The sequence below is a fragment of the Gymnogyps californianus genome, chromosome 11, assembly GCF_018139145.2.
Source record: "Gymnogyps californianus isolate 813 chromosome 11, ASM1813914v2, whole genome shotgun sequence".
Classification (NCBI taxonomy): Eukaryota; Metazoa; Chordata; class Aves; order Accipitriformes; family Cathartidae; genus Gymnogyps; species Gymnogyps californianus.
In genome coordinates, this window is record NC_059481.1 from 20,485,538 (window position 1) to 20,506,701 (window position 21,164).

At 41.9% G+C, this 21,164-nt stretch overlaps 1 protein-coding gene across 1 annotated transcript in view; it reads right to left on the reverse strand.

Annotated features, from left to right (window-relative positions):
• Positions 1–21,164, reverse strand: part of ADAMTS17 (ADAM metallopeptidase with thrombospondin type 1 motif 17) — a 193,141-nt gene that overhangs the window by 160,425 nt on the left and 11,552 nt on the right. The window contains exon 4 of the mRNA XM_050903173.1: positions 4,762–4,934. Coding sequence (XP_050759130.1) covers positions 4,762–4,934 — 173 coding nt within the window. The remainder of the gene's footprint in view (positions 1–4,761; positions 4,935–21,164) is intronic.

Genomic DNA, 21,164 nt, shown 5'->3' on the forward strand with positions numbered 1-21,164 from the left:
CTCACTGAAACCAGTCACTTCTCATCATTAAAAACACTATGGCCATGGACAGAACTCTCCAAAGGGTCTCATACCTCATTTATCATATGCTTCAGAATCATTTGAATCAGAGTTCTCTCCAGGAAGCTGAAAGCATGTCATAAAGACCAGCCACAGTACAGGCCAGTACAGTTTGCCTGTCTATAAGGACAGAGAATCTCCTTTTTGTCTTACTGGCCATTTCTCTCAGATGAAAAGAAAACACAAGAGGAAACAAAAGCATAAAACTCCTGCAAGAAAGCAGTGCACGCCTCATGCCTCAGAACCTGCTCCTGAACCAAGCCCAGAATGGCAGCTATTGTTAGCAGATACACAGAAGCGCAGGGGAGAGGAAAAGAGCCAATGCACTGGTCTTCCAGTTGCTGGCTGAGAAACCTGAAGTTCAGTTTAGATGAAGCCATGAAGTGTCGCAAGAGCAACACAGGACTTTATAAGAAACAGAACATCCATCCAAACAGCCTCCACATAGATGAAATGCAATGAGAAATTGTAGTTGCCAGATGCAGACTAACAGAACGGGTCAGCAAAATAAGCATGTTTTACCACAAAGACACTTTGTTTTGGAATTTAGAGGAAGCTCTAAACACTGGCAGCTACTGAAGAAGCATATGAATGGGAGATGCACTCAAGCCAAAGGATGCAAAGGGGAGACAAGAACTGAAATGCAAACACTGCAACACCAGGCAAAAGCTCAATAACAAGGGAGTTTAACTTAGAAAAATAAATCAGCACCTATATTTAAGTAGCTGGTTTTGCATTTCTATAATTCTGCTGATATCTCTCCCTGTCCATGTCCTTACATCCAGCATGCCCATAAACTCACTGCCTCGCTAAGGCTGCAGACGTATATGGTGGCATTTGACAACTTCTTCATCAGTTTATTTTTTTTTTTTTAACGTTATCACAAAGCCATCAGGAATCTCCCATTAGGAAAATCGTGCTGAATCAAATACCTTGCCAGAAAACAAGAAAAGGTTTCATTCTAGAGGTGACTTAAAAAAGTCAACTCAGAGCCCTGGAGCCATGCTTCTTCCCACTCATACATTACAGAATACCTTAGAGCAAAATTATTCTACGATCTTGGAAAAATCTGTCTTACAACTTCAGATATTAGTTTAGTAAATGGAAGAGCTTGCACCTCTACAATGACATTCAGAAAAAACAAGTACCTTTAATGTGAATCTATTCTCTGTTCAGGGGGATGGTCAGAACTACAGAGTATCATTAAAAACGTATCATTTGCTATGTGAAGTACTACCTGTTATTTCTGGGTTGCAAAAGGGGTTTGCTGTGTGTGTTAGCTGTTATTCTAGAGGAGGGTGGTGAAGTTTTTTTCCCTAAGATTCTCATTTACCAAAGGAGCAATAAAACAGTATTTTGTAATGCTGACTTTTTTCCCTTCAGAAATTCTTGTAACATAAAAAGATATTAAATACTTTAAGGCAGATCACTTTATTTAAAATGTCTATAAATATAAAATGCATTAATAAGACTCTTAATGCTTGTTTTGTGGTTTGACAGTAAACGTAATGGCTTACAGAGAGGAGTTAAGTTAATATACCCCTGACCAGTAATGTTCTATTTGCTTACATGCAAGCATCCAAGCCAAAATTAACATTCTGGTTTCTTTTAGAGGCAGCCCGCCATCCTGCAGTGTAGCTGAATAAGCACTGCCTAATATCATGGGGCAAATCCTGTCCCCCAACTAACAGTCACAGAAGGCTGACAGAAGTGGTATCGAGGCAGGCAGGAAACAAAGATCCCAAGCAGCCAGGAGGCCTTCTTTTGCGTGGTTACATAGAGCACAACTGATCCTGCACAAGAGAAGGATGTAACAGATGTTGCTCTAAGGACTTAGGCTTGTGCTGTTCCTCATACCACAGTTTTACAGGTGAGAAACTACCACACAAAGATTCACCGTGGCTGGTTCAGGCACTACCCAAAGAGTGTGGCTGAGTGAAGAGTTCGGCTAAGGCCTACCTAAACCACATAACTATCCTAGCTCTCTTCCTGAAATGTATTTTCTGAATTATTCTTCAGCCTCTTTTGCTGGGATGAAGATCAGCATTCAATGGAATGTTAAAATCCCCTTTGATTTCCTTGGATTTCACCTTGTTTTATAGCCTCTGAATAAAGGATTTATGCAATGATGCCATCTATGTGTTTGCCTATTATTATTCCTCAGCATCTTCTGATCTTGCCAGTCACTCACAACCAGTTTCCTCAGGGAGGCAGAGGCATGAAAGATACTATGTTCCTACAAGTGTGGGAATGTAGGTGGCCAAAGGAGAGAGACTCTGTCGGTGCTCCTCTGAAGGCTGAAAAGCTGAAACATAAATTCAAATCCTATCAGACATCAGAAAAAACCACGAGTGAGCCCCTAGCAGCAATGACTTAACAGTGGGAAGCATTTCAGCTAGACTTTGCACCTTAGGAGATGTCAGATAAATGTGTTCCTCAGCCAAGAGTCGTCTTCCATGTGCACTCTCTAGTGTCTAATAAAGGGGTGAGCTCACACTACAGCATCAGAACCTAGCTTAAAAGTCCATCAGCCAAATCCATTGGAAACTAAGCTTCAATATTTGTTTAGTAAATGGGTTTAGAGAACCCAACCCATCTATCAGCACCTCTCCACACCTGGCAAGCTGATGTTGCTGAGATGTCCTGCAGTACTCCTCAGCCTGGACAGACAACAGTATTCACAGCCATCTTTTGTTTAGGACTTGGTCTATCAGTGTACTCAACCCTAACAATCTTCACAGGCTGATAAAGCTACACGACATAGAGATGCACTAATGGCTACACTGAAATAATTGACCTTTTGGCACGAGGATCATCAAGACAGATGATTAGACACATGTTTTTAAAGGTCTCACAGCCATAACACCCTGTCCCAGCCCCAGCAGAACTGTGGGGCACAATGGCAGATTTTTATTATCTCACTGATGAATCAGTGCAGAACAGATTTTAGGAATACCCCTGGGCTGCCACTGCAAACAAAAAGCATCCATCACCCCTCTCGAGGTCCCAAGCATCTGACATAAGGAAGAAACTCAGCCTTGACATATACGTTACATCTGAATGTGCATTTCTGTTAGTTCAAAAAGTGACTTGAGAAGCAGATTTGTTCAGAGCCAAACTTATGTTCTGCCTGCTCACTGCAAGACTGGTATGTGAATTTAAAAGTTAGAGGACCGTGGCTTTGAGAAGAATAAGGCTCTTGTGCCCCCAGCAAACACATCCTTAACGCAAGAAAGCCAGTAAGTAGACCCTGAAGTGATGGTGACATGAATGGCTTTGTTGCAAGAAGACATTTCCTACAAACCAATCCAAAGAAATGTAGAGACACAATGAAGCCCTATTAAGTGACTATTGTCACAGCATGCTAGAAGGCGAAATAAAAGGTAGAGGAAGGGACACAGAAAAGCAGCTTGTTAACAGAAAAGACTAGTTAAACAAACTCCCTGCTTAATCAGCAAAGCATTTCACTACAGGAGAGCTCCCTCACACCACTACTTGATAAAGGAATACAAGACCTCTTAAAGAGCTGTTGTCCCATAGCCGGACTATGCACTGATCATCCATCACTCAGCTCTTCACTGGGAAGCATGACCAGTCAATTACTATTAAGAACTGTTATTTTTTTCCAAGCCAATTTGCTCCTCATGAACAACAACAGAGAAGTAGTCAGGAGAATGAACGGTTCCTGGATGTTACAATAGCAGGGGCAGAGGAATACAAGCTTCCTCCAAGACTTCCTTGTGCAAATGCCTCTGGAAGGACCCCTGCCGTCTCTGAGCAGAGTTTTCAGTGTCCACATCCAATTTAGCCATTATCTCTTTATTGGCACTGCCAACAAGTGAGTGAGTGAGCATTCATTGTGAGAGGCTTTGTGTTCCCTTATCAACTGAGACGGAAGGCTTAACTACTAGGACAGCTAACAAATTAACACCTGCATTTCATATGAGCTTGCAACTTCAAAAGGCTCTCCTCACTCCTGGCAGATTCTCTGCAGAATTTCTAGAATGCTTCTAAAACCCAACTCCATCAACTATTCACAGGTATGATCAGCACCACTTCATGTAGCACAAGAGGTCCTGGGGTAAAGAGAATGGGATCAGCTGGCAGTTTGGTGATAAGTTTGCCATGTTTCCTACAGCAAGGGAGGCAGCCATTTTCATTATGTAAAAATCAGAGATAAACACAATCAGTGTTTCTAACTGACGTAAAGCCAGGTTTTCTGCTGGAAAGCAATATGACTGCTGTCTTCAATAACACTTTGACTGCCCGCTATGACAATGACCCACAGAGAAAGATCTCTTATGAAACAGGTGTGCCATGGAAATCTTCAGGAACCTAAGAAACATCATGTCAGACAAGACCATCTATCCACTCTGGGATACTCTGTTCCAAGGTAAACCACAGCAGAACAAAAAACATGGTAGAAAACACCACTCCTGAACAATTACGGAATATTTTGTAACTGAAAACTTGCAATTTCAGTTTCAAAAAAGTTTTTTATTGTGATGTCCTTAGGCAAATACAGGGAATCACACAGACGGGGGAAAAGAGGCACATAACACAAGAAAACCAAAACCTTTCCTCATACCTCAAGGTCAAAACAGTTACCCATTTCAGCTGTCAAGGAAGCCAGCTTTAACCTACCCTGGATATGACCCGTTTACTCTTGCTTCTTCTTTTGAGAGTAAAGTGCCTACTTACCATATTCATAACTGTGAGGATGAATCTTTGGGCAGCCTCTGCACCATGGTATTGGACCATATCAGCATCTGCCACTACCAGAGTTTCTACTGTGTACTCGTTGGTAAGTCGAATAGCATTTCTTCTCTCCCTCCAGTCACTGGTTGATTTCATTTTCTTTTGTCTCTTCTTTTCTAAAAGTCAAAATACTTATTAAGGCTGGCAGATCATAATAAAACATCTATACTCTTTTCAACAAACATTCTTGTGCACATTCAGATTGCAATGACCTTTAATTAAAGTGTTCTTTGCTGATTAAAAGAAGCAATCAAGAGGTTCCATTGCAAGTACATCTGTACCTCTGTGTGCAGATTGATATGAGACCACCAGATCACATGCAAATAGGAAAGAGGATGGGAAAAGAGAAGTCCAGAAAAGTAAAAGATTAACTGTAATTCAAACCAAGAAGTCATGCTCTTGCAAAAATTTCGGAAATGGGAAATCTGGCTTATGAAAGGAGTAACATTCCACTATAATGGAACAAGTGCTAATTAAGGAAAAATCTGTTGAAGAAAACTTTAGGATAGGAGACCGTGCTTTGGGATGCAACGTACACTCTAGAATCTGCAGGTTCTCCTTAGCCAGGGAAGTTGTAAGATATTCCTGGAGTCAATATTTCCATCAGTTGCATTTTTACTTGCTACCAGCATTACTAGAGCAATGTAACAGAACACAAGATAGAATGTCAAAAATTTTATATTAAGTCAGATTGTTTTGGAACATGCATTATTGGCCAACTGCAGAAGTCTCTGGATGAAACCCAGAAATGCAGAAGGTCAGGCTAGATAAGACCTTCTCAAGCTTTCTTTGCTCATTTATTGCTATTGGCATGAGCGCCAGCACCAGCAGCTGCAGTCACCGGCCACCTACGTGCAGAGCTCACATGCCTCTTTACTGTGGTATGTGTACCAAAAGCAGGGGACTCCCTAGACCAGCTGATCCTTAATGAACTTAAGTTACAAGAACCTGTGAAAAGGACCCATTCTAAGGACTAGAAAGTGAAGCAGTGGTCAGCTACCATTAACAAAAAAATTAAAACACAGAAGTAAAACCTCCCTTCCTCTAAACTAAGGGACTAATGTATTAGTAATTCGTCCTCTTCTAAACTGAAAGGTGAAATGTGTTTCACAGCTCAAAGGCAGATCTGCAAAGCAGCTGAGGCACGAACAAAGGAGAAACTAAGTTCAGATCTGAAATTGAATCTACTCACTTCGTTGCAGTCACAAAAAATGTATTCATGTTTTCAATTGTAAAATGAAAGAAAAGCAAATGAAGTCATCAAAACAAATTTATTTTGCAATAAGAAACAAACTGCCGAGATTCACTGAAATTACATTTGCTTACTGCTCAGCCTGCAATATACTATGCATAAGATACTGACAGTGGTATTAATGCTGATTTCTTCTGATGAAAAAGGGAGAACACCACACAACAGGTCCTGAAACAGCATAAACACAACATTCAATGCAAAAGTGACATGGGATAGACCATAATGGATAATCAGACAGAAACCTCTTATGCCACACTACACATGCGGCTCATTTCCGAGAGCAGAGAATAACTTTTTAATTTTCTGTAGATTTAACTTGAGACCCTCTCTTAGCAAAGCACCATTCTGCAGCAGGCAGATATGAGTTAGGGTTCACTGATCCTGTTTTTCCACAGCCTGTTTACCAGCTCCCTTACATAATTCAGCTTGAATTTCCCTTCTTTCCCAGGCTGGTAAATGCACTCACATCCAGATCATCATTTTTCTTTGACTGACCCTCTTGTATTCAGGGTGATAAACTCCATCAGCTGTAAGCCCCCCAAAGCCCACCTGAAATGGACTCCCTGCCTTCTGCTCATTCATATATTTTCTGTCTTGTCAATATGCACATTTGCACATGTCCATCCCATATCCCTATTCTGAGTTGTCTAACAGTCATCCAGTATAGCTCTGTACATGCTCTTCTGCCCAAGGCATCAACTGTCAACACTTGGTGCATATTTTAAACTGAGAAAACAACCATGAAATTTGATGTGAATCTTCTTTAAAAGAGTTTGGAAATATCCCCCTGGGTCTAAAAAGACAGACAGGAGCCCATGGACAAGCAAAAATTGAAAACTTGGGGTGCTCATAAATAATGGAAGCTACATGCCAGCAGCGAAGATGAAAATAACCAAGTTTCAAGGCTTGATTTCACGTGGACTGCAGGACAGCTACAGAAAAGTGCACAATCATGACAAAGCTGCCACAGAGCAGGGGTCCTTATGTTTCTAAGTGCTTTAGAAAGGCAATAAAATAAAATGGAGTGACTATACCAGAAAGAAGGAAAGATGAACGCACCTTTGATTTGCCAACTATGAAATGGAGATGACTTCACTAAAATTCTGTGAAAAAGCTCCCACGTTTGTTTGTTTGTTATTCATTTCATTCCATTCATCCACCCATCCCTCCCTCTGCATAGCCACGCATCTTCAGCTGCAGTACTTTCAAGGTTATAATTTAAATACCAGGGGAGAAAGCAGAGAAAAAGGAAGAGAAGGCAAATTATTCCAGTAAGAACATTGACATTTTGGGTCTTGCTGCTAGCAATCAGAACCTTCCTGGAAGTAACAGCACTTCCCATCAAATTCTTATTTTGGTAATTCCCTAATAAATTAAAAGTTTTCAGCTGGTGTAAATCTCCGACCTATAGAGAAGTTGCTCTTATGGGGGGCTAGGCCTAGACTCAAGTAAGTCTGGGCCTGGCATTGAATGAGCTGTGTAAAAAGGCTTAGGTGGAAGAAAATAAATTCAGAGTACTCTGGGTCTTCACTTCAAAAAGCTCCTTTTTGGTGGAAAAGAAGCCACTTGTGTCAGAGGAGGAACCCACTATGCTAGACTGTAGCTTGCACTCCAGGGAGAAGAGGTCATGCCATGGTCATTTGCCATGGGATTGCCTGGCATAGTCCCTCCTCCAGAGGCAGATGAAGGAATTGGCGAGGCTTTGCCGATTCCACTCGGCACCTCTTTGCAGAAGGCAGCTGTACAAAACTCTGAAAGGTGTGATTTCTGGAGAGCAGCAGCGTAAAGGGACTCCTGGCAAATCGCTGGGTAGTCTTGGTTCACACAAAGCCTCTGGCCCCCATTCCGCCATGAGTTTTACTTGAAGCTGTGGATTGGCTGCTTTCCACTGGGTGGTAGGGATTAGAGGTTGTGTGCAGAAAACTGCCACCCCACAGGCCTGCCTAGAAACACAGCCAAAGTGACCTAACTTAGAGGATCTGGGCTCTTACTCTCATCCTCTCCTTCACATTGTCCAGGTGTAAGCTTACCAAGCACTTAAAACAGGCAACATGTAATGGACTCAAGGGAGCCTACAAAGAGCTCAGGTGGTCACCGATGACACACTACAGAAGAGGTAAGGCAAAGCAACACAAACTACTTGAACAGACGAGTGAGTGTGTGTGTGTCTTTTTTTCTTTCCCTTTTAAAGTTTGTAGCTCCCCTATAGGGTAACTTTTCTTTATTCTTTCTGTCCTTTTTGTCCTTGCAGAGGGCTACTTTCAGAGTGGTCTCCATTTGCATCTTCCTGCCTACCACACATGCAAACAATTTTCGAGCATAATCAGGCACATGGAGAAAACACAACTACCATTTGCATGGGTGAACCATCACAAACGGAACAAAAGAAATACACACATCCCATATCGCAGACATTCGGTGAAGAGGAGAAAAAGATCCAAAACCAATAGTAAAAATCCTCATTAAACCCATCTGCAACTCATACCTGAGGTGAGTCAACTTTATGGAGGTATCAAAAAAACCCCATCTCTAGAGCCTCACTTCAGAAACAAGCCAGTACAGAGAAGTCTCACTCCTGCCCCGCATGATTTATGGACTATGGGAAGAGAATCCCTCCAAGAGTACATGAAACCCCAAACTAAAATAAACATCAGCCATTAAAACGAGGATTAAATGCTTGGTGGATTCTTTATTTGAACAAATTGATGTTACAAATTTTGTGGTGCAGATGTTAAGTGTTAGTATGAAGGCATAAGAGGCCATAAAACATGGGCAGGAGCCTGTCAGAGGAGTTTACATTGCGGGGAGCGTACATAACCAAACTGCACGCTATTTTAGGAGTCAGGTGTTCCCCGCTTAAGAGGTCAGAGAATTTCATGTGAAATATGAGCTGAAACAGTCAATCTACACCACAGCACATATATGCTGCGGGTGACTACGCACAAGGGACATTATTCTTTTGCCAGTCACTTTGACAAAGTGTTACACAGTCTATCTGGCCAAAAATTCCACAAAATTCAGGACTGTTAGGTGATGGGAGAAGGGCGATATACTCCCAGCTCCTCGGTATAAAATGGATGTAACATTGCACAAGCTCTTTAGTTGGCTTTTATTTACAGGGTCTTACCTTTCCTCGGCTAGTCACCTGCAAAGCAGCATGATCATATCACATTCTGCAGTCCAGCAGTCTTTGAAATCTACCTCAGAACGGCAAAAAACCATAGTCCCTACTGCGATCAGAAGAACAACAGAGCTCTTCTGAAGCCCCAGTAGAAAACTCCTTATGTTCAGTGCTTTTTATGGCAACCCAACAGATGTACAATTCCAAAGCAACCGCCCCAAATGACCTTTTCCTATTACACACCAAAAGCCCTGTCTGGTTTTTGGCACATTCTTGCTGTAACTGCAGAGTCCCTTCCTGCTCCTCCTACCTCTCTTCCAACAGTATTTCCCAGACTTATCTGAGAAGCAACCTCTTCTCCTATAGCCTTCCACTTTTTTTCTCCCTAATCTTTCCCTTTGTAATTTTAGCTACCTCTTTCTAGTTAAACCTACTGAAAGTTTCTGGATGCAGTTCAACAAAAGCCACAAATAAAAGTAAAATTGCAGAGTCCTTTCTGCAAGGCCAGATTTCTCCCTAGAAGCTCTTTTCTATTGCTGCCTTAAAAATCCTCTCCAGTTCTTCCTCAGGAAGCCCTCTGCTGACTTCCCTCCACCCATGACCCCTTTAACATCTCTATATACCCTCACACATGGAGAGCTAGCTCTGTTTTCCTTTATGCTCTTACTTCAGCAGCATAAAAAGGAGAAGAGAGTATGCAAGTCAGGCAAACAGTTCTCCCTATGCCCCAGGAATTTCTAGAGAATCTTTCACTGGTACTCACATTAGGCGGGTTTTATTAGTTTCACTTAAAAGTAAAAATCATCACCTCTCCAAAGCAAAACAGAGAGAAAGAAAAAGGAGATCCTGCACACAAACCAAGCCTACAAATTAAAGAAAGGAAGTTCTTGAGGTATATGCTTACTAGTTAACCTAAAACCATATGTCAGTCAGAGGTAGGGCAAGTTTGCTGAATTATCAGAGGGACAGGATGCCACAAAGTTTCTCTAGTACCAGTCGTAGGATACAAACACCTCTCAAAAGGCTATCAATTCTGTGTTTAAAAGATCATTATACTGCATCTGTGTCTCTTGGGCATTGCTATTTAATCTAGGCACTGCACTAATTTCACAGAAATTTTCAAATCTAGCATAATGACTTGATTCCATTTCAAATCAAGAAGGCAAGGTGTAAGGTGGAGCCCAGGAAAGAAGTGAAACAGAAAGTGGAAGTCAGCAGCAGCATTGACATCCCAGGACCAGAGCAAAAGCAAAACCTAAACAGAATACAGGCAGAGTTCCTTCTTAGTTTGAATTAAGATCAAGGGGTGGTGGGTTGAAACACAGAGAAGACTGTTTATTATTTAAAAAACACATCAAGAGAAATATGCTACAGTTAAATCAATCTACTCCTCATGTTTGGATCTGACAGCAGAGCTGCTTCCAAACCGTTTATTGAACAGCTTCTTCAAAAGACTGACTGCACAGCATCACCACGGTGGATGCCCACAAGCTGCACAAGTCAGCAACCTTGTTTGCTCAGCCTGGGGATCAAGTCGCTCATGGTTAGAAGCAAGACAAATCTGAACAGGCTTAGAGATCTGAGACTCCAGGATGACACAACATTTGCTGCAGAAGTCAGCCCACTGAAGAATATGTGCTAACACAGCCTGAGCTAAAAGAGCAACCACAGATCACGGGACAGCTCAGAGCTGTGAGATCACCACAGGCACATAAAGGGGGCCAGTTCAAAATTCATGAAACATCCCTTCACTGCCTCCTGTGGGCTTTACATCCAAAGCTCTGTGCATTGGTTACCTTGCAGCTGCAGTTTTCATCCATACAACAACAGGGAGGTTCTTTTCAAAACACTGATTTCCTGAAGGGAAAAAAAAAAAAAAAAAGAAACCACACTTCAGCTCCAGGGGCCTTGCTCCACACAGTTGCTTCCCTGACACCTTTCCTGTGGCATCCACCTCACAGCAGACACAAGCAAGGACTGAAGAAGGAAACTAAGAAGAACAGACACTATTGGAGTTGCTGCCACAGCCAGCACTCCCCAATCTATTTCCAGCCATGGGAACATGGAGCCCGCGTCACCTCTGTCAGGATACAGCACAAAATTATCACTGTGCACTGGTCTTTTATACCTCCATTAAAAGCTTGGGATTTCAGATTTACCACAGCTAGCTGATGCCAGTGGGTAGTCCAAAGTTCAGGGATTAAAAATGGTTGCTCATTCAAATCACAGCTGATTACAGACTGAGACCTGTCCTCTCATTTTTAATGCCTTGTCCTACAAAATGGTTATCATCACCCCCAATTTCTTTCTGACTAGAATGGCAGACAAAATCATGCATCAACCGGTAGGAAAAATCATTGCATTTTTTGCAATCAATTGCAATTGCTCCCTAATCCACCTCCCAAAAATGTCTGGGGTTTTGTTTGTTTGTTGTTGGGTTTTTTTAATTTGGTTTGGTTTGGTTTGGTGGGGGTTTTTGGTTGCTTTTTTTTTTTAACAGACACTTTCATACCAAATCACAAGTTCATGACTATTTGTCTGGCACAGCAGCAAACAAGAATTTGAGACAGAAGTCATGAACTCTGTGCTGCATCTCAAAACACCACAGAGTTTTTATTGCAAGGATTGTTATCCAAGTTAGTCTGTGGCTTGGACACATCAGTTAAAACCTTATTCTTCTGCAAAACATACTCAGTCGTCAACATATCGCATCAGGACTGTGTCTTTAACGTCAGGCCTGTAAGACAGCACAGGATACACACTATGATCTCTGTCTGCTAACTGGTTCAATTTGTCAGCAGAATTTCAAAGATTGCCACTTCCTGAACAATGTGCACTCATCTCCTTTTAAAAGGACACCTTCATTGTAGGGTTTCCATCCAGCTAGAAACAAGGACTCACTGACGTAAGACAGTCAGAGAAGACAATTTAATGTTACAGAAAACAGGCACAGTGAGCATGGCTTAATAGTAAGACTGTTAAAGTGGGAATGGAAATATCTGCTCTGCCACTCCCTCTTGGCCTCTGTGCCTCGGTTTCTCATCCTGTATTTGATTTGCTCTGTTACTAGCTGTACATTCTCTGAAGCTGAATTGATTTCCTTTGTTTGTGACAGACACACAAAGATCCCAACTTGCTTGGGGCCATGGGAGAAGATCCTGTAACACAAATATAATTAGGTCTAAGTGATAAGGAGTGATGTACATAAGACTCTGAACTCACACTCCTCAGTTTTGATCATTTAAACTCAGCAGATCTGAGACCAATCACAAAGCACAGTCCTAATCCACTTCAGGGCTTTAGAGACTACAAAATGCTTGGCTGCAGTTATACTGTGAAAAATGGCATCGTTGGCCTCCAGGTTTATTTTATTTTAATGAGTCTTTAGCGAACATGCTTAGTTTGCAAAGAATGTTTTTACAACTGCCAGCCTTACCAAGCCATCCTGGGCTTTGGCAGCTGAACTCCAGTTGCTTCTGCTGAGGTTGGAAGAACTCAGGGACCCACCAAACCAGGGGCTCCCCACCTACAGTCTGACCTCACCGTTACACCTATACCTTGAGAGAGGTGGCACAAACCTCCTTGAAAGCCAGGCAATTTACTTCTGGTGATTTGCAAAAGCCAGTAAAGAATACAGGTTCATCTCCCATAATGGTGCTGGCTCAGCAGGTCAAAATGAAGTAAATAGTGGTGTAATAGTTATTTTTAATCCCTAATGTATATAGATATGTCAAACTACACAGGGAACAGATCAGCCAAGAAAGAAACTGGCAGTTTATAGAGCAAATTTCAGATCCAAAGGCTCTTGGTACCACTGCCAGCTCAGAGTTGGTAGCCCTAATTTGCAAATAAGGAAACTGTTTGAGAGTTAGAGGTTATAGTCTAAATGACCTCTAATTTTCTGGGCCTTCAGTCTTGGGTTCACAGTCTGGGACATCTGTGACTGATCACTCATAATTACAAACTACCTCCAAGGAAACTTAGAGCTTTTGAACAGAGGCAAAACCTGCCCCAAAGTGTTCCCACCTTCGCCACACAAACATGCAGGTGCCCAACACTTGGTAGCTTTTATAAGAAAGATCCCAAGGGATCTGCTGAAGGTCAAAGGTCAAACAACATTAGGAGTTGAGGCCAACAGAGTCCCAATTCCCAACTCTTGGCTCTAACCCTGAGCTATGATTTATGATAATATGGAAAAAAGAAAGACAGGTAAAAGGTAAGTGATGTACCTTCATCTCCTTGGAGCCACCTGTCTGCCTTTCTAGCCAGAACGACCACTGGAATACCCGTGAACATCCTGAGACAAGGATGGCGTACACCAGACAACCTAACTCATTACCACCTGCCAGTTTAGATTTCATTACGTTCCAATGGAAACTAGCACTACATTTTTTAGGAACCAAGTGAAGGAGCAGTACAGCTCTACTGCGTGCAGCTGCTCTGGAAGGGGAAGAAATCCATATGCTACATGTTTTTGTATGTCCTCTTTTTCGGTCTCTTTTGCACCTTGACAGTCGAGGAAGAAGAAACTGGAGTCCCTCCTGCTCCACATTATCCATGCTGCCCTCATGCTGAGGGCTTCATCCAGAACAGACCGGCAATAAAACTTCACTTGCCACATGTGATGGAAAAGGACACTTCTGAATGGTAGACTGCTCCAAAAGGGTGCTGTTTATCAGCCATAAGGAAACAATCACACACTTACAGGGAAAATCCAGACTCCCTGTTTGAAAGACCAGGGACCTGGAAAAACCAAGGGATTTATCCACACAAGTGAGACACACTCTTATGGGTAAAGTGCTGCATTTCTGATGCAGGGAATACTTCTATGCTTGCAAACACTTAATCACATTACATCTTCTGCATAGCCCATTGTTGAAAACCTTGGTTTAATTCTTCAACAGATGCTTCCTAATATGGACTAATACAGGTTGCATTACATCTCTCTATTTTTAGTGCACATGTTTTTTGGCCATAACAACTGCTATTTCAGGCCAAGTCAAACCTGCAGAGAAAACACAGCTAAGAGACAATGATTAAAGATGGGGAAATGCAACGTAGCAGTAACATGTGTTTAGGATTTATACCTGTTCAGGGAAAGCGTTCCCTACACTTGATACCTGCATACTAGCACTTACTTAAATTATTACCAGCTTTGATCAATTGTTAAAACAGGTTGAGAAGTAACTATACAGAGCAGCAATGTATTGTTATTTTGCGAATTAAAATGTTGATCTTCCTGTTTTTTCACTATATGTTTCTCTCCACGCAGCCCATTTGCATTAAATGAAAACTGGTTCATTTAAACTGACAAAAGGGTTTAAAGCAAACCCATATTTAAGAGTAATTTATGAGGTCTATATCATAAACATGAAATAACAACCTTCCCTCCAAAGACAAGCTGCTCTCTCTCATGCTCCTGGACTGTATTTTATATCAAATCCCTTCTATGTAAGGGGACTTTAATACATCATCGGAGACCTTTGGAAAAGTTATAACAGAACTTACTTTTCCCAAAGAAACAGAAAGTTTTATGACATGGTTAGAGGAGATTCCTATGCTTTCATAACATGGTTTGAGTCTGTCTTTAACATTGATATTTTCTCTCACCAAGAAAAACTGAAAAATTTTTCCCATCCATAGACTTTGATGGCATAGGAAACATGCAAAATATGTGACCAGATCTCAGCAAATTAGTTAAATTACTGTTGTTCCATGATAGTTAACATAACTATATCCATCTACTGCAGCTGAGGGTGTGGTGGATATTGTCACATGGAAACAGCTTTATTGTATATATTACAAGGTCACAGAGAGACAGGGCAATGAAAGAAGCCCTATCTCAGGTGTTTGCTACCCCCATTCTTAGCTACAAGGGGTTAATAAAAGAGATGGTACAGCTCCCCTGTAGTCCTCTCTGGTCTGCCCATTTCCTCTCTGCCATGAGCTCTTCCTACGGGGTCAGAGAATGGTGGAAATCACAGATACTGCTGAAACACAGATTAGCCCCACAGCTACCTCTTGTCCCCACAAATAAATAGAGAAGTCTGTTCATGGAGGTCTAGGCCAAACCTGAGGTCACTGCAAAAGTCATGTATGATGCATTAAGAGAGATCTCTTTCTCTCCCCACCTGGCTCATCTGTAGAAAAATTCTTATTTATATGTACTAAAACCTACAAACAAAACTCCCTATGACTCCATTCTCTCTCCAGAAAGACCACTAGCCTAGGACCTTTGACAAGAAAGTCAAACTTGTTCTTCAAAATGAGAACAGTGTGTGATAGCAGGTTTGTACCCCAGATGCAGCCCAGCGTCTAGAGATGAGAACCAACGAAGGGTTTCAGATCACTGGTGTGAAGCTATTTCCCATGTTCCTAATGATGCCATGCTTCAGAGCAAATGAAACTCAACCTTTCCTTCCTTCCCCCTCACAGCATATGCACCTGGAAACCTTTTAATAGGTTTTCTGTTTGCCTCACAGGGGCTCATGTTCATGCCTGAGCAGAAACATGCATTGTGACTTGAACTCTTTCCTCTGCTGGATGACAGGTGATAAAAATAATACGTATACACATATCATATGACTAACAATAGCACCTGGCCCATGGTGATGGGATCTGTCCTTTGCTGCTGGAGCACTTCAGAATTTAAACAAAGGAATTAAAACATCAGTCCTGAATCCACAGACCTTGGATTTTTTTTTAACCCATTAGTAGGCACTTTCAGATTCAAATCTCAAAGATCCAGTCATGCAAGACCCTAAGTACTTTCCCATTCCTGACTACAGCCAGATTAATCCTCTTATACAGATTATTCCAGGAGAAATTTGGCTCCCACAAAGTTCTCCTGCAGCTCTAAAAATAATTTCGACTGCTTTAGGACATGTTACGCCACTTAGACTAAAGGAGTTGTTTTAGAGATTTTAACAACCACTTATCAAACCAGACTGCTAGCACTACCTAGCCCCAAGGAACTGTTCAGCTCAGTTTTCCTCTCCTATGGCTGGCGTCTGCAAGGGAAGTACCACACTTCTGGGTCCAAGAGGAATGCCCTTGGAAAGCTGTGCTCTCTACCCCTTCAGTAGCGCTGACACATGGCACTTCCTGATTAAGTTCATTTTGCTTTCGTAAAATGCTTTCCTCCTCCCCCTACAAATACTCACACAAGTCATTACATCATCATGCATCTTTTTTTACAATCAATGAAGTTCATATATCACAGGACCATTGCTGCCAATAGAAATTTGCCATTGAGCAATTTAGCCCTGTTTAAATTCTTATGACATGATCAATAACTAACATTAAAAATTCAGCATCTGATGCTTTGTATTTTATTTGAATCCCAAATAACCCCAGACCATGCCAGGTACCGCTGAATTACAAAATTTTAAGAAGAAAATATCTTTAGAGGTGATTCTTGCCTGTTCAGACAAGACAAGAACAGCAAAGGACTGGAAAATGCCTAAGCATGGCAATTCTGTGGCTTTGAAAAATACTTGTTTTATATTGTATTTACACAGACATGTGTTTTTCTGTCTATGTTGTTCCACAATACAGGATGTGTATCTAAAATGTCTAGCATGCGAATATTTCCCATGTATTTACAACCTCCATTCTTTCCTGCCAAGTTGTAGCCTGGGTGAGCCAAATTACAAGCCAGTGAAAAACAACCTCTAGTACAAATCTGATCGGTCCTTCACTCTGCCGATATTGGTGAGTACCATAGTAAAGATACCTTTTCCCAGGAGAAACTCTGGAAGCATGCCCCTAGATCATCATTTCCACACAATTTCATTAGGAATAGACCTTCTGTGTGTCAGAGAGGATTAATTTTTTTGTTTCTAAACTCCTTGTGCACAAAAGTTAATCCAAACCAGACAGGAGTCAATTAGGTCGTTAACGTGCTAAGCCTATTAACAGCCAGGACTTACATTTCTTTCCCGCAACAATGAAAAACATTCAGGACTCTGCCTTTAAGTGGCAAAGCCCATGAGCAATTTCATTATTTTATGACACGGCTACTTGAAGCGGTGGCTGTTTGTATGAGCAAGCAGCACTCCCCACTGTGCAGCAGTCGGGTGCTTTGCTCCCTTTTTAGCATAGCCAGCCTGCGGTCAACACAAAGAATCAGGACCCAAGGGATAAGAATTCTGTGCCCAGCTGTTTTGCAAACTCCCGTGTGATCCTGAGGCAGGGCAGGGAATCACACAGTCCCAGATTTTCCTCACCTACCTGCTGGGGGAGGGACTAAAGCTATCCTGGTCTCACGCAAGAGTCAGAGAAGCCCATGCTCTCCTCAAATCCAATCCTAGCTTAGCCCCTCAATTAGCATCGGGTAGGAAAAAAACCAGTCACAGAACAAGATCCATAGCCTTAAATAAATTTTACATCAGACTATCAATCTCCCTCTGCCTCAGAACTCAGATACACACTTAGCCCATGTGGCCTGGCCACCACTTTCGCATGAGCTGAGCTATGGTAGCAGTGTGTGCGTGTATGTGCACGTGTGCGCATGCGTGCTCTTAGCCCAACAAATACGAAGAACTTCAACAACTTTGCTTGCAGTAGGGAATTCTATTTCCTCAGGCTGTCCGTGGATTAGGAACCTAACAGATATGTAATTAATTTTGCTGACACACAGAGTTAAGTGCAATCACATCCTGTCAGACCAAGGGTCCACCTAGCCCATGCCTTGAGGTCCCCCAAGCTCAGGACCTGCCTGTCAGTCACCTCTGGGCCAACCTGAGGAGGACAAAGCTTGCAGGGAGGATCCCAGCAACTGTGGGGTCTATTCACATTCCCTTTTGGACAAAGCAGAGAAGAGCAGCGGGTAGTGGGTCCCCAGAAGCCTTCAGGAAGCAGTAGGTGCTACTGGAAACAATTTTTTTCAGCTTCCCTTTAGTGTCTTATTTTTACAGTTCTGATACCTTGGTACTCACTCACCTCCTCTTTCCATTTGTGATTGCATATAATTACCCTGTGTCTCACCAATTTCCATTCCTGTAGTCCCTCTTCTCAGGGAGGGAATTTCAGTTCTGCCAAGGACAGGCAGCACCCTGCCCCTATACAGAAGGTCAAAAGGTTCAGTGGCAAAATGATGAGGCAGATTTCCTGGACTGATTTTGGTTCAATTCAGCTTTTAACTAATGGCTGTCTTATTTTACAGTGTAAGAATTTTGTAATGCATTTTCTATGAACACAGTGCTGCAGCACCTACAGTACTTGGCTAGAAAACCAGAGTGGTGCTGAATTCTGATGTTTCCTCTAAAAAGAGACATAGGGGATCTGTAACTCTAACCAGAACCAAGATTTCATACTCAGAGAATCAAAAAGAAGATTGGCTTAGTCTGAACCCTTGAGAATGATAAACCTATTGAACTACTAAGAGCTCAACTCCACACAAGAGAAAATAAAGGTCCTGGCTACAGGATTTACCAACAAGCAGTGCCAGCTAGGAGGCAACCTTATGAGCAAGCACAGGTCATCTCTGCTGGTACACAGTCTTGGTTAAATACAAAAACCAAGAGAGACAAAAACTGAGAGATACAGGCAAAGTTTAAGTTCATGGCTGCCTAATCCAGTCAGTCAGTTCCTTCAGACTTCTGCTTCCACTGCTGTTCCCAATAAGGAAGCCTTTTGTGCCTCCCGCTGCTGCCTTGTCCCTTGATGTCCAACAACAGCAATTGTTCCTGACCACTCAACTGTTCCCATACTAGCAAGTCTTACTCTTGTACCCATTAAACCTGCTTCCCATTTTGTCCCTTCAGCAGCGCAGTAGAAGACAGCACAGATGCTTTGACCCGCTGCCTCCATTTAGTATGCAGTCCACCCAGTAGAAGGCAAGAAGCTAGAATATTGGTGGGGTAATGGGGCAGGAGAAGAATAAAAGGAACAGAATATACAGGCACACTGAAACCTAAAGAAGAGATTTTGCAGAGTTCGTAAAAAATACCCTCTATGCAACCCACCCAGACAGATTTCCAGAAAGGATAAAAATCAATTGCACCAAAGCCAAAAACTAGACCAGTTTATATTAGCCGACAATCTGACTGTTTGTCTTCTCCCATTTTTAAAGCCAGGATATGATCAGTGAATAGAGTTAGCCATTTTCTCTTAAAAAGTGATAGGAAATAATAATATCAACAACTTTTTGATTATTAACACCAAACAAAAAACCCCCACCCAAATGAAAAGGGTGCAAGACAGCTGCATCTTTTCAGCATTTCAGGTGCTAAGCATTAGAACACCAGCAAGGTTTGCAGCAGCTCACAGGCACACGCTCTTTAAGTGCAAAAACATAGTAATGCTACTGACCTTCTGTGGTGCCTTGACTGGAGGAAGGTGAAAGACAGGAGAAAAATATTGGCAGGAGGACCATGACCAAAGAACTGGATCTCCTTACTATTAGTCTCCCATTCCATTGGGGACTCTAGGGCTTAAAATCAGATCCACAATCATCACTTTTTTTTTTTTTAATTTAGAAAACGACTTTAACATTGTCATGCTGGGTCACAGCTGAAGACTAACAATTTGGAATGTGCCACCAGCACCTCACATATCTATGGAGACCCATATCATCTAAGCCCAGGATCCCAACACTGGCAAGGTGTGTCAGCATGACACTGGAAACTGAATCCAGAGCATTAGAGAATGTCTACTATTAACTGCCAGACACACAATTAAAATCTAAATCACTGCCATTTCTCAGGAAGCCGGTTCACCTCCCAACTCTTGTTATACTACAGAAACCCCACTGAAACAATATACCTCATATTGCTAAACTATTTAAGCAGAAAAGCACTAGAAATTGCTTGAGAGGTTGTTGTTTGGTCCAGAATAGCTTCACACACACGAGGCACATCTGCATTTCAGCTGCTACTGTATCCACAGCCAGCGTAAGAGGATGGCAGACAAAAACTGCTCCAGCACTCCACCACCTAACTCACACAGGATCCCTGCTGTCACAGCTGTAGCTCCTTCAATACCCAATCTAGCTAGATTAAAGTTAGCCTAAGGATATTTATATGAGTTGCTATCACATTTTGGACTCCCGGACCTCAAGCCTGGGTTCACAGATCTCCAAGGAAAGCCAAAGACCTAAAAAGTTTCTTTGCAATCTCTATGAGCTCATTCCCTCTAACACAAGGCAAAAGGAAAAAAAAAAAAAAAAAAGTTTAATTTCTCTCACAAAACCTTAAAGCAAACCACTTAAAAGTTGCCACTCAAAGAAACAAAAAGCCCTATAGCATGATAGCTAGCGCTTAAGTTTGACGAGTCATACACCAGAAAGAAAAAGCAAAATCAAGTTCCTAGTTAAAAAAATTACCTTGCTGAACTACATCTGGCAGTTTCAAATGCACATAAGCCCATACAAAAGCAATAAAAAAAAAATACAAAGTCTGCCCACAGCTGACCGCGTACCGTGATATACTCTATTATGGATCATGTGCTCTGCTAGACAGAAGTAAAAATGATGACATATGAGAAGCTGAAAAAGGAAGTAGATTGTTTTACAAAAGCAACTGTGCATCTCTTCCCCTCTCCAGATATCTTTTCATCCTGTTATGAGCTGAACTCCACAGATGATACTTCTGATTAAATTATATGAAAGCATCTGAAGTGACGCTTTCCGCATTCTGAAATACAAGGATCACCATTCTATCCATGCCTACGTGGCACAACTCTAGTGGAAAGGTGAGATGAAAGAGCACCCCTCACCACTGACTTCTGTTTCAAAATTTGGGCCTTTGCTAAAAACATTGTGAATACCTTCCTGAGCAGTGGTCGCATTGCATGGTTAAAGCAGAAGTTTACTCTGACCCATCACAAAATTTATCTTCTCACAAATTGAATGTTACAGCATATGTCCTAACAATTTTTATATTTGTGATGTGACTCCTTCTGCCTGAAGTAGGAGAAGGATTCATTAACACATGCCATTTTTCACTAGCTCCAGCTGCCCGAACACTTGAA